This window comes from Penicillium samsonianum (assembly GCF_028829775.1).
Source record: "Penicillium samsonianum strain IBT 33392 chromosome Unknown utg000007l_segment0_segment0, whole genome shotgun sequence".
In the NCBI taxonomy this organism is placed as follows: domain Eukaryota; kingdom Fungi; phylum Ascomycota; class Eurotiomycetes; order Eurotiales; family Aspergillaceae; genus Penicillium; species Penicillium samsonianum.
The window spans coordinates 568,078-584,131 of NW_026643265.1; the positions used below are offsets into that span (position 1 = coordinate 568,078).

At 50.2% G+C, this 16,054-nt stretch overlaps 7 protein-coding genes across 7 annotated transcripts; 4 read left to right on the forward strand and 3 right to left on the reverse strand.

The window, feature by feature from the left end:
• Window positions 1-1,352: 1,352 nt before the first annotated feature.
• Window positions 1,353-3,014, reverse strand: N7471_011042 (uncharacterized protein; the record flags this gene model as incomplete). The annotated part of the gene is made up of 1 exon (XM_057283761.1): window positions 1,353-3,014. The coding sequence occupies one exon, from the start codon at window positions 3,012-3,014 to the stop codon at window positions 1,353-1,355; it is 1,662 nt and encodes a 553-aa protein (XP_057130027.1).
• An 840-nt stretch (window positions 3,015-3,854) lies between these two features.
• Window positions 3,855-5,000, forward strand: N7471_011043 (DUF3431 domain-containing protein; the record flags this gene model as incomplete). The annotated part of the gene is made up of 1 exon (XM_057283762.1): window positions 3,855-5,000. The coding sequence occupies one exon, from the start codon at window positions 3,855-3,857 to the stop codon at window positions 4,998-5,000; it is 1,146 nt and encodes a 381-aa protein (XP_057130028.1).
• Window positions 5,001-5,183: 183 nt separating this feature from the next.
• N7471_011044 (putative sterol carrier protein) lies at window positions 5,184-6,628 on the reverse strand (the record flags this gene model as incomplete). The annotated part of the gene is made up of 2 exons (XM_057283763.1): window positions 5,184-6,066; window positions 6,135-6,628. 2 exons carry the CDS (start codon window positions 6,626-6,628, stop codon window positions 5,184-5,186), a joined length of 1,377 nt encoding a protein of 458 aa, XP_057130029.1.
• A 1,691-nt stretch (window positions 6,629-8,319) lies between these two features.
• Window positions 8,320-10,022, forward strand: N7471_011045 (putative mitochondrial carrier protein). The gene is made up of 6 exons (XM_057283764.1): window positions 8,320-8,685; window positions 8,763-8,797; window positions 8,853-8,926; window positions 8,980-9,198; window positions 9,256-9,593; window positions 9,652-10,022. The coding sequence occupies exons 1-6, from the start codon at window positions 8,503-8,505 to the stop codon at window positions 9,856-9,858; spliced, it is 1,056 nt and encodes a 351-aa protein (XP_057130030.1). The 5' UTR covers window positions 8,320-8,502; the 3' UTR covers window positions 9,859-10,022.
• A 924-nt stretch (window positions 10,023-10,946) lies between these two features.
• N7471_011046 (uncharacterized protein) lies at window positions 10,947-11,547 on the forward strand (the record flags this gene model as incomplete). The annotated part of the gene is made up of 3 exons (XM_057283765.1): window positions 10,947-11,238; window positions 11,298-11,426; window positions 11,474-11,547. 3 exons carry the CDS (start codon window positions 10,947-10,949, stop codon window positions 11,545-11,547), a joined length of 495 nt encoding a protein of 164 aa, XP_057130031.1.
• Window positions 11,548-12,078: 531 nt separating this feature from the next.
• Window positions 12,079-12,489, reverse strand: N7471_011047 (type II toxin-antitoxin system death-on-curing family toxin; the record flags this gene model as incomplete). Its single annotated transcript, XM_057283766.1, has 1 exon — window positions 12,079-12,489. The coding sequence occupies one exon, from the start codon at window positions 12,487-12,489 to the stop codon at window positions 12,079-12,081; it is 411 nt and encodes a 136-aa protein (XP_057130032.1).
• Window positions 12,490-12,870: 381 nt separating this feature from the next.
• N7471_011048 (putative pH signal transduction protein PalA) lies at window positions 12,871-15,878 on the forward strand (the record flags this gene model as incomplete). The annotated part of the gene is made up of 7 exons (XM_057283767.1): window positions 12,871-12,878; window positions 12,959-13,196; window positions 13,267-13,321; window positions 13,407-14,301; window positions 14,363-14,937; window positions 14,991-15,393; window positions 15,458-15,878. The coding sequence occupies 7 exons, from the start codon at window positions 12,871-12,873 to the stop codon at window positions 15,876-15,878; spliced, it is 2,595 nt and encodes an 864-aa protein (XP_057130033.1).
• Window positions 15,879-16,054: the final 176 nt, after the last annotated feature.

Below are 16,054 nucleotides of genomic sequence, written 5' to 3' on the forward strand. Positions count from 1 at the left end.
CACTTCCAGTTCCTCGGCCCTTGAGCCTTGTGCTATAGCGAACCTGGAGAGAACCCCTTCGTCGTCCCGGGAAAATGCTTCACATCCGACTCCATGGGAGACATATCTTTTCCTTTAGTTCAACCAAGAGTTCGTCCTCCTCGGGCAGGAAACGAGTTCCATGCGCTGATGGCTTTTTGCTGCTGGGTTGCGTGGTGTGCGCCGTCTTATCTGGGCTTTTCTGTACGCGGAAGCTTTTGTTGGCCCATGCGGACAAGAAGGTTGCCTATCTTCCTCGAAGGTACACGAGTAGATAACTCTTGATAGAAACATTTGCCGTGTGAGAAAGCCTCTGACGGGAATAATTTGTATGTCCTGCAAACCTGCGGCGGGATATGGATTTGCAATTTCTTCTTCCGGGGCCGGCGAGGAGAACACATGGTGCGGGCTCTCACTGCGAACTCGAGCGGGTTGGATCTTCATTGTAGCGCGCAGATGATGCTCCGTACCCGGTGGTGCTGGTTAGCAGCACTTGCAGCTGTGCTTGGCTCGATCCCAAACAATGTTGTCAACCTTGACTTTCTCACATTTAATGACGACCTGTAATGGGGGATCATGTGCTACAATTGCGATCAAGATGCAGAGTTAGATACATTGGTCTGCGCGGTAATCTACTGTCCAGTCATTCGCCGCCGAGTCAAATGGCGTCAAGCCAGAGATGGTCTAGAGCATAACAACAGAAGTCATATGAATCTCCATGTTTTAGCGGGAGGCTGTGTTTTGCTGTGGGGCACCTACCGCCACTTTCTGGCCTCAGACCGCCGTCCGTGGGCGAACCACGATGACCCGACGAGTGAGCTGCATCTGTTCTCCAATAATGGCTAACCAGTGCCATTTCCCCGTCCGTCCGTTCTCCACAGTTGCCGTGCGGTCCGCATCCCAGTAGTATCTCTGTGAGAGCGCTCAGCCATGCAAGAAGAGACACGGTCATCACAGTCACATAAGCTTGAAACCCGCCACCATCTGATTTCTCTGTCTTCGAACCCCGGCCTTTCACCACCCGCCAATTATAAGGACCTCGGTTCAATTATTGGGCCGGGGTGGGGACGCCGAGGTTTTGAGTGGGGAACCACATGGCGTAGAAGATTAGATATGTATGTAAGCAAAACTGAGCATCCATAACTACCGCTGCTACAACTATGTCAGAAATACTCAAACATATACTGCAAAGTTTGTATTATATTAGGACCAGAACATAACGGAGTTGTAGGAATTCTTAACCCAGGATACCCATTACACCTACTAGATATCTTTGAAAACAGAAAAAGTTTAGGAAGAAGAAAGAAAGTTACATCTAGTTCTATGAAACAGGTCTAAAAGTACGTCTCTTTTATATCCAACTGGCCCTTGGTCTCCAAATTGTCTCCCAAGGAATACCGGATTCTTGGATGAGAGCGAGAGTCCTGGACAACGATTTTCATAGGAACTGTCTTCGTGAGGGTCCCTGACAAGCCGGCACCCCGCAACTGATCGAGATTGTCTCTCCGGATGCTTGCCAAAACTGAGATCAAGCCGAATCCCGTTCCGATCGGGGTTTGGTAGCAGAAACAGATTGAAAGCAGCATCATCGTGCAAAGGATGGGGTGGATAGACAGGGTAAGGTATAGACCCCAATTCGCCTGGAGGGTTAACCGTGTCGACCGGATGATTTCTTCAGTCGGTGGGTAGTACATTTCAGGATACACGTTGTTCGTCGGATTCATGTAGATTATCCGAGCCCAGAACATGCTCGCAACGGAGGTCGTCAACGATGGGACCAGCCATGGCGACTGACTCTGAGAATTTGTGGGAGAGTACCGGCTCAGCCATTGGGACAATAGAGGCAGTGTGTCCGCGTAATATGGCGTGGTGTTGTTGAAAACCTCTTGCTCGGCCCTTTCTCCGGTGCAGCTGCCACTGACGAGTTGGATGCTGCCGCGTGTCACTGTCCACTTTCCCTGACACCTTTCTCGCTGGATCTCGAACATGTATGCGGCCTGTCTGAACGCGAGGCTAGTAGATTCGGTCATATTGTTATATATATTCAGCCCGTATGCATTTCCCTTGAAGAAGCCCATCAGGCAATACGGCCCCGGATTCTCGCTGTGTAGACTCTGCAGGCCATTGATCAGCCCGATTTGATAGCCATTGTAGAGGGAAATCGTCGACAACCCGGTAGGGTTATAGGAGTGGTTGAGCGCACTCGTCCAGAAGGCGTCATTATCTCTGTAGGACGAGGTCGATGCATTGTATCGAGCGATTGTCCCATCCACTGCCGCTGAGATGCTCCAGGATTCCCCTTCAGTCAAATTCTGCTGAATGGAAGACAGAAAGTCCGGAGAAGGCAAGTCCAGCAACGCCGTGGAGGTATTGTCTAGGAGGATCGTGTTAAATCCGTACACTGCTGGGAATTGCGGAGTCGAACGAGCGCTCGAGGATGCTACCATATAAGGAACGCTGGCGTTGATCATATAATAGATCGAGTTGTTCATCACGTTAAATGTTCCCAAGGGAAGCGGCACGAGACCGTAGTACCGTGGAAACTGGCTCTGGATCTCCATCGTACTGCTTCCTCCAATGAGCTTTTTGTATGCCACGCTGAGCACCAGAGGGAGGAGGGTGAGAAGGAGGAAAGATGCACGCCATCGTACGTCCGCCTTATCCAAAAACACACTCTTCTTGATAATAGCCTCGTAGTTCTGCAGTGTCGGGGTCTTTCGCCGGGTCTCGATAATAAGGAAAAAGGTAGCTGCAAGAATACCAGTGCACTCATTCATCAAGCTTAACAACAAGCCTATAACGACCAGCTGGTTTGTCAATCCCAGTTTCCAAGACAGGCTCCATGCGGGTCCGATCATCGGCCGGATTGCAAGGATCGACAGCACGAAGCATGTCAAGCAGCCGAGCAGGGCGAGTAAATGACTCCTGTCGCAGTACCATCGTCGTTTTGGCACACCAAGCGAGTTTGAACTTTCTGAGGGGATCTGGGAGTACATCATAGGGTCAAGGTCAACGAGAACATTGACTTCTTTCTTTTGTGTAACTTAGCACGTGGTTTCTTCCTACAGACGCTGCGTGTTTGGCATCGTGATGGGATATTTGCACAAACGAGAGTGGAATAAGGTAAACAAGGCCTTTATATCCCTTCGATTTTAAACCCTAGAAATTGACCGTAGCCCTATTACATTTTTAACTCAGCCTCCTATACGACCTGTCCGCATCTTGCACTGTTCTACACTCAAATTATGAGGCGGATTTCAATGCAGCAGCCCCCCCAACGTGTCGCCGCCTCATAGGCCAGACGGCGCGAGACGGGCAGATCATCGTCGTGATGGCGGTGCGGGGTAGTATGCAATCTGCCCTGTTGGGGCGTGTATGCCTTAGGGCGCACGTTGTAGAACAGTGATGCAACTAGCTAGAGGTCCTGCCTTCGCGGAGGAAGGAACAGGGATCTACCTAACTACATAGGTCTGACCTCATGGGGAGCCGGAGGCCACCCAACAGAGCGCACGATTCTCCTCTTTCCCATACCTCACTCCATAGTCAGGACATCCCGCTAATGTCCATGTCTTCCCCTTCCAGTTTACAGGTATAGCCACCCGGCAGAAAGCCAAATATAATAGCAATAGGTTAAGTATAGCCAAAATCAAAACCCATGTTCATCCACATCCAAACCTATCGGTAGTTCTGCAGATCCCGCAGATCCCGCAGATCTTGCGAATAGGGGTGATATTCACACCTAAGGCATCAACATTCCCGCATGTTCCGAAATATCTGAAATATCAGTCTGGAGGAAAAAAGGAAGACACATATATATGCATGAATAAATATACAAAATGGGCCGAAAAGTACAAAGGTCATTTGTCCAACTAATCTTCTTCCTCTGCATTCTCTTTTTCATCTTATACCTAAACCGCCCGCAATCAACCAAAGACAAACTCTTTGCCTGGACCAAAATTCGCTACAAAACAACCTCATCCATCATCCCGGAAACCCGCGGAATCTGCCCTGGCCTAGCTGAAACAACCAAACCAGCCCTGATAGTATCACATATCTCCACGGACGGCGACCCATCCTGGCTAGACCCTCTCCGCACCCAGTACCATGTATGCATGTACCAAGTGGACGCGCCAGCAGACAAAACCTCAAAACTACTCCAAGTCCCCGCAAACCGCGGACATGAAGCAATGGCCTACCTAACCTTCCTAATCGACAACTACGCGGACATACCATCCGCAGGTGCCGTCTTCGTGCACGGCCGCCGCTGGGCTTGGCACAACGACATCCCAGACTACGACAACGCCGCGCTCCTACGCAGCCTGGACATCAGCGCCGCGCTGAAACCGGCAGGGTACAGCAACCTGCGCTGCGACTGGAGTGCCGGTACGTGTCCTTCTTCCGTGCCAGCACAGGGCAGTCTCGAGATGAGGCTGTCGAGGGCCGTGTCGCCGTGGAGTGCGCGCTCGGCATCTGATATAGCGCTGCCGAAGGCGCTTGGCCATATCTTTGGCGGTGATGCTGATGCACGTGTCCAAGAGATTCGCAGTGCTTTCCATCTTTATCTTGGTCGGAATGATGCGGTGCGCGCGCAGTGCTGTGCGCAGTTTGTTGTTGCCCGCGACCGGGTCTGGCAGCATGGTCGGGATGAGTATATTGCGCTTCGGCAGTGGCTGCTTGATGGGAGTGATGATGGGGTTGCGCGCAATGTGCAGCGGGGGTCTAGGGCTGCGCCTGGTGATGACCGTGTGGCTGGTCGGATAGTTTCGTATCTTTGGCACATTCTTTTTGCGAACTACGGCGATGATGGAGGCATTGATCTTGACCAGTTGAATCGCGATTCTTGTCCTAGTGCTTCTGAGTGCTATTGTCGGTTGTACGGCAAGTGTGATTTGAAGTGTCGTGGTCTGGGGAGCTGTATAGGGCAGTATTCTGTGCCGAAGAACTACAAGCTCCCTGAGGATTGGGAGAAGACGCATTCATGATTCATGATTTCTTTTGCGATTTGGGAAACTTGTTTATAGAACGGATCTTGAACATTTTGGGCATATAGACTAGCATAGATTGGGGTGCATTGTGAGAAATATATTGGATATCGTGTCATTCCAAGTCTGGCTGATAAGAGTTATGTACAAATTGTTTAACCAAAATAATATTTACCTGTGCCTCTAGAATCTGGCAAGGACCCGCTCTTGAGTATCTGACAGGGCATACTGAGAGGTGTGCGTCTTGCTCACAACGGACTTGGCTTGCTCGGCAGTGAAGCCCTTGGCCTCGACGGCTGGGTTGTAGCCCAGACCATTGAACTTGCCAACAACGTCCGAAGGCACAGCGGCGGCGACCTTGCCATCAGTGCGCTTGTAGACGGTCACGACAACGGCACCGCCCAGGCCGAGGTTGTGCTGGAGTGCCGCGGAAGTACCATCAATAAGGCGGTTGTTGGCCCAGCCGCGTAGGTGCCAGACCAGCTCAGCACATTGGGCAATACCTGTAGCACCAAGCGGGTGACCCTTGGAGATGAGACCACCAGATGGGTTAATAACCATCTTTCCGCCGTACGTGATATCGCCACGGCGGACCATCTCATGGGCCTGACCGGGTTCACACAGCTCCAGCGCATCGATAGTAATCATCTCATTGGCGGAGAAGCAATCATGCAACTCGCAGACCTTGATATCCTTGACATTCACGCCGGCCTCGGCCACGGCAGTGCGGCATGCCTGGCGCGACATGCCGAAGCCCATCAGGTCAATGGAGCTCTTGCTGTAGACTGTGTCGGTATCGGTAGCGAGGCACTGACCGGCGATGAGAATGGCATGTTCCTTCAGGTGGGGTCGCGCATCGAGGAAGTCCTGCGAGACAATAACAGCCGCGGCACCGCCATCCGAGGTTGGGCAGCACTGTAGCTTTGTCAGAGGCTCGTGGATCATGGGTGCCTTCATAATCTGCTCGAGGGTATATTCGGTTTGGAATTGCGAGTAGGGGTTGCGCTTGGAGTGCTCGTGGTTGACGCGGGCGATCTCGGCGAAGTCCTCGTTCTTAGCGCCGTACCTGTTTTTGCATATTAGCATGATATCCCTTTTTGCCATGGGCTGATATCGTCTTGAGAGGGTCCGTACTTCTCCTTGTATTCTATACCCGCGTTTCCAAACATCTGCGCGGCACCGGGCGCGTTCGTGACACCTCGCGTCTCGGCCATCATCGTTCCAAACAGTCCCGTTGGGTTCTCCCGATCGTTGTACATGGATTGTAAGCTACCGGGGTTCATTTTCTCAAAGCCGACAACTAGGACACAGTCCGCAGCACCATGGGAAACCATAGTGCGGGCCATAGCGAGGCCAGTCGAACCCGTCGAACAGTTGTTGTTGACGTTGTAGATAGGGATGCTGGTCTGGCCGAATTGGTAGAAGACGCGCTGGCCGCAGGTGCTGTCACCGTAAACGTAGCATGCAACGCCCTGGTCAACATCGTCGTAGTTGATCTTTGCATCGAGCATGGCTTTGATGCCGGCCTCATAGCCTAGCTCATGGTAGTCGACCTTGCCGCGTGGCTTGATGAACTTGGTCATGCCAACGCCCAGGACATAGGCGGGGGTTCCTTGTTTCTTTCCCATGGTATATATATGACTTGAACTATCGTTAGAGGTAATGGTAAATGGGTTTAGTGAAGGTTCGACTCAAGAAGTGTGGGCTTATAAACACAAATCAGCGGGATATGTGGGGAGCTCAGCATAATTGCGGGGAGAGACCGAGGTCCCGAGGAACCCCGTCCGCGGCACTGCATAATTTTATTCACATAATCATCTTAACATCATCATGTTGAGACTGTCGATTGGGGGATAATCTAAATCTAGGGTTTAAAAAAGAAAAGAAAAACATGTGTTATTTGATTGAACTTGGCTCTCACGTGAATAAATGCCGGGACGTACGAGACAAAATCACTCGGCCACTACTACAATTCACATGTTCAACAATTCTGATCCAGTTAATTTGGTAGCACAGTTGGAATCTGGCATATTCAATCCTTCATGCAATCGCATATGTTCATGTGGCTTGGCTTTCAATGGACATTCTAGCCAACCCAACTTCCAGCCTCCTCAAGGGAGGCAATGGAGTGCTCTCAACCGATCTCTGCGCCATATTGCATCCTGCGATATACCATCTCCACACAAAGGAGTCGAGCTGATAGTCAACTTCAGAGACATGAGGCAGATACCCCATATTCAAACAGCTGCTCCCTACTCCGTACAGGGTCGGGAACCGGATTGTTGCTTGATGATCTGCAAGATCTCCCAGTCACAGCAATGTGGTTGGATTCGAGTCTGGAATTCTGGTTTACAATCATTCCAGGGTTTCGATGGATGTGATTAATTGGTGGGTGGTAATGAACCCAATCCCCGCGTGGGGCCCAACCCGGTCACGGAGTACTGTCCTCCACATATACACTGTGGAGATCACCATGATCCGTTGTCTAACCTTCTGTGATCAGCTTCCCAAACTCTGCTTTGCATACTTCGTACACCAAAAGTATCCCTCTTGTCTCTGCACGAAATGTATGGAAGATGATCAGACTGCGACCGGCAGATGTGCCACGGCGGTGCCAAGACTGAAGAGATCAATTTCCCAATATATTAAGATCGGGGTCTCTGCATATATCACTGAGTAGATCAAACAACGCCATTTCCAATGTGCGTTTAGAACTAATCCGGGGGTAAGCACTAAGAAGATGTCCACTATTCTCCGCTGTTCACGACGACGTCACTCTGTTTGGCCCTAAACCGCTTTGAGCACCCAAGTTAAGCTCGGTCCACATCCCATTTTACTGCACTTTCCTCTTCTCTTCTTCACATAGCATTAGGTCAACTTCTGTCTGGTGGAATACTGTGGGATCATTGTCAGTAAGTAGTCTTCGTCAAACTGAGAAACTTGCAAACCGTTTTGTCCTGCTACTCAAGAAACGCGGGGAAAGCAAATTGATACTAATGGTAGTCTCCCCACAGCTCCCGATCACTGTTAGAAACCCATTGCTATAGACGACATATCTTGGGCAAGAATATCCCGACTGTCTGGAACAGGGGACTCTCCCAGAACATCACTTGAACCGCTAAATCCCGCACCACACCTCTTAGATACCATTCGTGAACGCGGGGTTGCATCCGTTGCCGTGGCCGTCATTGTTTCGGCCACCAATATCGAACCTATCTCATAATCTGCAAAGACGGATCTAAACGAGCCAATCTATACTGCGAGAACCTTCCGGGGTACTTTCCAACTGACTGAAGATAGAACTGGGTTGGTCGAGCCGTTTTATGGTCAATTGTGGGACGCTGAACGGTCTACTCGAGTTCTGAGAGACCGCTTTGCGTTCCATCGGGTTCCCCAGCCTGCAAATATAAGAAAGAGTCTGTGCAGAATCCAACGTTCTGTCACGACCGGAGAGATATTGCTATAGCTATTCCTCGCTGCCTCCAATGGAGAACGTTCAGGGATGACTCGCGACAACAGTTCCGAACATGCACCCTTACCCTCGTCAACTCCCCACACAAGAACCACCATTATGCCAGACCGCAAAGCTTGGAATATGGATGAGGCCACACGCAGCAGACTCCTCAAAAAGTACAAAACCCAGGTGGCTTCGGGGGCGTCGACCATTTGCGCGACGCTGGCGGTGGTGAGTGCTTTATTATGCGGGGTTTGTTACTAATACGGCATGTAAACAATGCTAATCCCTGGTGGTTCGATGGGCAGACTCCTTTAGAGAACGTCAAGACTCGGATGCAGACGTAAGTATTCTACGTGACCTTGGAGATGGGACTAGTATTCTAATTGATTTGAAAGACACAATTTCAAGAACATATGGCAGTGTGTTCGCTATCTCTGGCGCACTGAAGGGCCTCGTGGATATGTAGCTGGTAAGTCGGTGTCCATGAGTCGGTAGCTGAAGGATCAACTGACCGTCACATAGGCGCACTTCCACCCTTGGCAAGTGTCACGGTAGTCCGTGTCGTCAACTTTACCGTGTACAACAACTTCAAGCACATAATCGCTGATAACGTCGAGCGCGTAACTGGTTCCAACCCTTTGGATAACTATAAAAAGCCTGGAAGCACCCCCACCGTGACGGGTGTGCTTACTTTCACCACGGCAGGCCTTGTCGCTGGCTTGCTGTCATCGCCTATTGCTTGTATGTTCATATTTATCACGTGAAAGAGCTGGAGGAGACGGGCTGACATTGAAACAGGCCCCTTTGAGCTGGCGAAGAATGTCGTCCAAACCTCTGTTCTAGTGTCGAACCGCGCGATGGCTGCCCCGGACGCAGTCCGAGACCGATCCTTGCGTCACAAGCCCCGCTTGGGGACCATCCAAGCCATCAAGCAGATATATATAAGACATGGATTCTGGGGCCTTTACACTGGTTTCCGCCTGCATGCGTTGCGCGACACTGTGGGATCTGGACTGTACTTCGGTGTTTACGAGACTGTTAAGCAAGTAGCAGCCAAGGAGTTGGGTCAGGACAAGAACCCATTCGGGGCACCTATGATTGCCGGTGCCATTTGCAGCACTGTACCCTGGTTCTGCGTATGTGATCAGACCGATACCCTGTTTTGTGACGATCATGCACTAACGTGAATCATAGACCTATCCCCTCGATACCCGCAAGACTCGCGCACAGAGTGTTCTGCTAGGGAAATCCAGCGAGATTGGCGAGGCCTCGAAAGCTGTCGCCAAATCCAGCATGTACAAGGGTCTGTCCATCATTCTCATCCGCACCGGCGTCAACAACATGATCCTACTCAGCATTTTCGAATACATTAGAATGCGCATCGATGAGCTGCCGAATTAATCCATCCGTTGATAGGGCTACGGAAATCATGTTAGGATGGAATACTGGTCCACTTGTTGAACATTTTCTTTGCCATTATGCGTTGAACATCGAGATCCTTTCTCGTATTTATTGCCCACATACATACATGAATGAGCCTGGGGCTCATTTTCAGCAAATAGCAGAATGTATTATGAAAATTCGAAGTTGGTATGTAAGAAAGGAAAAGTATTACCCAAGTGGATGTAATCGTCGTAGCGCTAGGGTAGCTTCATAATCGGCAGCATCTTCTCGACCATATAGTCTGAATGCCACTTGCAATTTCTGTACCCAGGTTTTCTGTTTCGTAGCTAGCCCAAACAATGCTTTGGTTGCTTTTTGACTTGAACAATTGCACCCTCTTGGTTAACCTCGGTCTTAGCCTTGCGTCCATAAAATCATCTAGCAATCCCTCTTCTTCGAGAAAGAAAATTGACAGGAGGGCATAAACCAATCTATATGAAAGAGATATGCTGAAAGTTTCTGCGGCAAGCCTTAGTGTAGAGGGCAATAATAGAATTCGAACTCTGTCTCTGCCCATCCAAGTCGACGCCACACACAAGGTAATGGAGCCCTCGAATCAATCGCCGTCGCATGTCGCTAATTTGTTGGGAGTGCCAGGCAGCCACACCATGCAATCGCAGGTAAAACGTAGGACAGCTGACGCTCATATCTAGTCCTACACTCGAAATCTGTATTATATAGCGTATCATTTAATAGGTCTTGTTGTGGAGCACCTGAATAGTCCCGTGTTTTATATCCGTTTGGCCATGTCTGACCCCCGTTTGTCTACATGTAACATTTTGGCATTATGATCTGGCCGGCTCAGAACGCTGGTGTCTCTATTTTACTACCTCAGAGGTCTATGGGGAAATCGCCCGGCAGATGGAGAAGGTTGTAGTCACATTAGCCGCCCTCGGCCTGCGTGGGGATGGTAGAGAGAAGTTGTTGTCCCAGAGATCAGCCCCTAGATAGGTTGACCATTCCCCACCTCCATTCCAAGTAGGATTTTATCATCATAGTTACCCCGTTTGCTTTTACCATCCTATCTGCCTGATCTTACAGATATGATGGACAGATTTCTCATGTTTCGCAATGCTGCTCGTCCCCTTTCCCGGTACTTTGTCGCACCAGGTTCTTGGACTCGTCATTTCCATGAGATCACCACGGATTTCATTACCCAAGACACAACAGGCAACTTGGCCTCTAAGAAGGTCTCCGTAATTATCGGGAACCCCGGGCAAGCCTATGTGTTGATTTCCCCATCCGTTGGAGAAGATTTTCGTAATGCCAGCTCTACAGCGGCGACGCAAGACCGATGTAAACTGTCATTCTTCCATGACACACAGCACTTTGGCCTCGGTGAGACTCTTCCATGCGTAGGCGGGTCATACCTTTACCAATAATGTGTTCAATTCTAGAATCACCGAGTTATCCTCGTCTCCATGTCCCAACCCAATTTCCTCGCCAGTCGGAATCTAACACAAGCCCTGCGACCATTTTCCTGAGCGGAAAGATATATGAGATTGTCATAGATGGAACTGAGGATGGTACAGATTCGACTCCTGCACGGGCAGTCCAGCGCTAACATAGATAGCCGAATTTGCCGAACACTCCAGTGCTTCTGGACAGTACCTGAAGCCCGTCCTTGATCAACTGGAGCATATGTGACCGGGCTCTTAAGACACGTGGAATTTGATTGCTTTGAGCTGTATTGAATCTAATATATATATAAGAAGTCTGGTACATCTAGAAGCCGGGCGGGATCCTTATTGATCATCACTGGTTACACATAGAAAGGTCCTCTGGACGGTTTAGGCATTATACTGCCTTGATATATTGTATATCGTAAAGTGATAAGCTAAAAGACATATAAAAAGACATCGTAAAAGAACACCCAAAAAGGACATCGAAGTGTTATCGTATATATCATCTTGGGTCAGATAAATCAGACCTCATTATTAAAGTCTTACGTGGACGACAACTCTTCTTGAACTACATACATATCACAGTAGAGCTTTTTAGGTCTAAAGGTCACTTTAATATATTTAAGCCAGCAAACGAAAAAAAGACAAATCGCAAGACCAACACGAGTCAGCCACGTACTCCCAACTGTCATAGAAGCACCGGCAGGATACTGTCTTCGGCATGGTATTAGACCTGAGTACAGACGACATAGTACTGCCTGGTCTCAGGTGTTAACTACGTTACAGGCAGCGCGACAGACTGGTAGTAGTCGCACAGCTGTTCAACGGTCCATTTCTTAGTGACCACTGCAACATGCGCCTTTGCGAGGCCATCGGTGTGTGCATCCTCTGCAAATGGAACCCTTTGAAGGTAGTAGCCATTGACCCTCAAAAACATATCGGCCGCCAGAAGGGCAGCGCGTTTGTTCCCATCCTGAAACGCGTGGTTCTTCATGATCCGCTCGGCCAGGATCGCTGCCAACCGAAACACATCGTGCTCCTTCTCATAGTGGTTTTTATTCACCGGCGCATTAATTGCAGATTCCAGCATAGATGGCTGGGTGAGGGGGACATATGGGACTGCGAATCTGTGATGAAGGCTTCGGATTTGCAACATAGTCAAGAATCGAGGCATTTGTGTCGCCATTGTGAGTGTGTATGGATGGTGAATGACAGGCCTTGGAGACAAGACAACAGAACATTGCCTGAGGAAAGGGGTCAAGGATATATTGTTCAACCCTTTGTGGACTGTTCTCAGCGAGGAGTCATAGACGTAGGGCTCTTTCATCTATTACCCAACAGAAACAGTCATGTGCAATAGAGTCGCTTGAGCACAAGACGAGTCAATTCCTAACTTTTAGCAAGCGCTAAATGGGAGAGGTGAGTGTCGAATGAAGACTGCTTTTAGCATAGGAACTACTGAATTGATGCCTCAGGCCATCAAACGTCATCTCCCGTTGCCGGGTGGGGCTGAACCTCCCGCCGTCAAAACAAACGGAGTTCTTCCAAACCCCCGCCTCGAGCGACAATGGCGTCGTGAGTACCCCCAGCAGCATGCGAGCAGCCGCGAAAAGAGAATAATGCCACTAACTTGTCTTTCTGTTTCATTCCTACAGTAATATCCTCCAACTCCCGTTCCGGCGCTCCCATACCGTCTCGCTTTCCGAAGCAATCACCCAGTACATCTCGTCCAAATATGACCAGCGCCCGGACATGTTCGCTGAGGATCTGATGATCATTGATCGTCTGCGATCTGAGGCTGTCAATGTCCAGGAACCGCATTTTAGTGGTATCAGTCGCCTGGTCACATATGCGGCTCAGCTGAAATGGCTGGGTGGAAAGTTCCCAATTGATGTGCGCTAGTTTTTCTAGGTCCTGGCTCCTTGATTTGGCATTCGAAGCTGACGGCCGGCGTGCTATATAGGTCGGGGTGGAATTTTCGTGGTATCCGGCTTTTGGGTTTAATGCTTCGCGGCCAGGTGAGTTGGTTTCTTGAGGTCACAACCTCCGCATGGGTCCGATTTGGTGGACATGAGACTAATAAGAACAAACCATGGCTTTTAGTTTCACAAAATAACCTGCGCTTCGAACTAGCGAATGTCATATTCAATCTTGCCGCATTATACTCCCAGCTTGCATATGCGACCAATCGGACTACCGCAGATGGACTCAAGCAGGCGTGTAACTACCTCTGCTCCGCCGCTGGAGTGTTGAGCCACCTTCGAACCGATATCATCCCAGACCTTCGAACGTCGCCGCCAGAGGATATGGACGAAATGACACTACAGAGTTTGGAACTTCTTCTGCTTGGACAGGGGCAGGAGTGCTTCTGGCAGAAAGCTGTCAAGGATGGACTGAAAGATGTATCTATTGCGAAACTAGCAGCAAAGGTGTCTGACTTCTACGGTGACGCAGGTGACTTGGCTGTCAAGTCTAATGCAATCAGCACAGACTGGATCCACCACATGACTGCAAAACATCACCACTTTGCAGCAGCAGCTCAGTTCCGACAGGCGCTTGACTGCCTGGAGAAGCGCAAGTATGGAGAAGAGGTTGCTCGGCTGCGCGATTGTTTGACCTGCGTCGGCGAAGGTTTGAAAGAGCAGCGGTGGATTAACCGGACTGTACTAGGTGACTTGACTGGATTGAAGAGCCGTGTCGCTGAAGACCTCAAGCGTGCGGAGAAGGATAATGATATGATCTATATCAACCCTGTGCCGCCCAAGTCTGAGCTCAAGACCATCGAGCGTGCCAGCATGGTTCTTGCCAAAGCACCTTCGCAGGTTACGGATGCGATCTCTATGCTGGGTGATAATGGACCGTTGGGGCAGCCGCTGTTCTCAAAGTTGGTCCCATACGCAGTTCACATTGCCGCCAGTATTTACACTGATCGTCGAGACCGACTGGTCAATGATACTCTTATTGGAGAGCTGGAGTCCATGACCGACAAGTTGCGAGAGTATGTATTCAAGGGAAATACCAAAATTGTTAAGGGAAATTTTGTTAACATCAGTTTTAAGCTTGCTTTCATCGCTCAATTTGCCAGGGTCCTTACAAGCGCTCGAAAAACCACTAGGTCTCCCGCCAATGCTTGTGTCGCATGCAGAGGAAATGCGCCAACAAGATGGCCTGAATCGCTTGCACCGGTCTATCGAAGACACCGCTAGGGTTAAAGGCAATGATCTGGCTGTGTATAATGAAGGCGTTGAGCTTCTAGCAGCTGAGAAGGCCGAGGACCTTGCAGCTCGCCATAAATACGGCACCGATCGCTGGGCCCGCGGGACCTCAGAATCCGCCACGCCTAAGCTCTACAAAAGTTTGACAGAAATTGATGGCTATTTCACCTCCGCCCAGGGCAGTGATGACCTTGTCCAGCGCAAGCTGCGAGATTCACGGTCTGTCTTCATCGTTCTTACTGGCACGAATCGGGACTTGGAATCCTTTGTGCCTAGTAGCCGGAGGGTTGTGATTCCACCAGAGGTTGAGCGCGAATCTAACCGCTTGCGTGGTTGTTTAAGCGAGGTCACTCGAATGGAGAATCGGCGGAGGCGGCGAATTCAAGCATTGAAGGACAAAGCTCGCGCGGATGATATTCGTACGTGTTTTCCTTTCCATTAGTCTTGAAATATACTAATGGATTGTATTTAGACCCGGCGCTTTTGACACAGACAGCTCGACTGGAGCGGGAATTCCCCATGCAGACTATCCAGGCAAGCCAGTTCGAGGATTTGTTTGAGGAGCAGCTGAAGCTATATGATTCGGACCGTGAGATGCTGGGCCAGGAGCGGAGAGAGCAAGATCATATTTCGGACCAGGTCCGAGAAGCTAATCGGGCGTTTACTGGGTCTCATAAGGGCGACGCGTCGACAAAGGAACGAGAAGCGGCACTGCAGGATCTGGAAAACGGATACCTGAAGTATAAGGAGATCATTTCCAACCTCGATGTCGGGCGAAAGTTTTACAATGACCTTGCAAAGATTGTAGCCCGATTCCGCGACGACGCAAAGGCATTTGTCCACCAACGTCGGATGGAGGCAAGCCAGCTGGAAGCGTATGTGTTATCACCCATCGTTAAACTAATGGACTATCACTGACATTGGATTTCCCCGAACTAGTGATATCTCCAATGCCACAGCGATGGCCTCACTGCATATTTCTCAGCCACATCTGCGTCAACAACCTCAGGAATCACCTCGAACCCATCACTCTCCCTCCGGCTACTCAGCTGGGCAGCCCGCCCATATGCCATCACAGCCACTCCCACCTGTTCACACCGTACGACCAGCTGAGACAGCACCCCCTCTCACGGCACCCCAACCGGTGCGCGCGCCCGTAGCCCCGCCCCCAGTTTCTACGCCGAGCATGCCAGGGGGTATGCCGGGTATGTGGGCTCCTGAAATGGGGATTCGATTCGGATCTGCCGGTGCCCCTCCGAATGCTACTCCCAGCACTGGACCTGGGCCAGCCCCGAACCAGCCCACTCGTGCCCCTCAACCGGGAACCTGGGATCCCAGCAAGGGGCTGCGCTTCTCTTGATTATGTTGTGATACAATACTGTTTAAATCTCCTTTTTGTAGATCCCACACTTTCGCACATAGCTTTGGAGTTTTGCTAGATGTGTAACTTGTCTTGCTCATGATTTACGGCGCGAGCAATGAGGTGCGAGCATAGCCTTGACTGCATATATAATTTCTGCAAATTGCAGACAACCC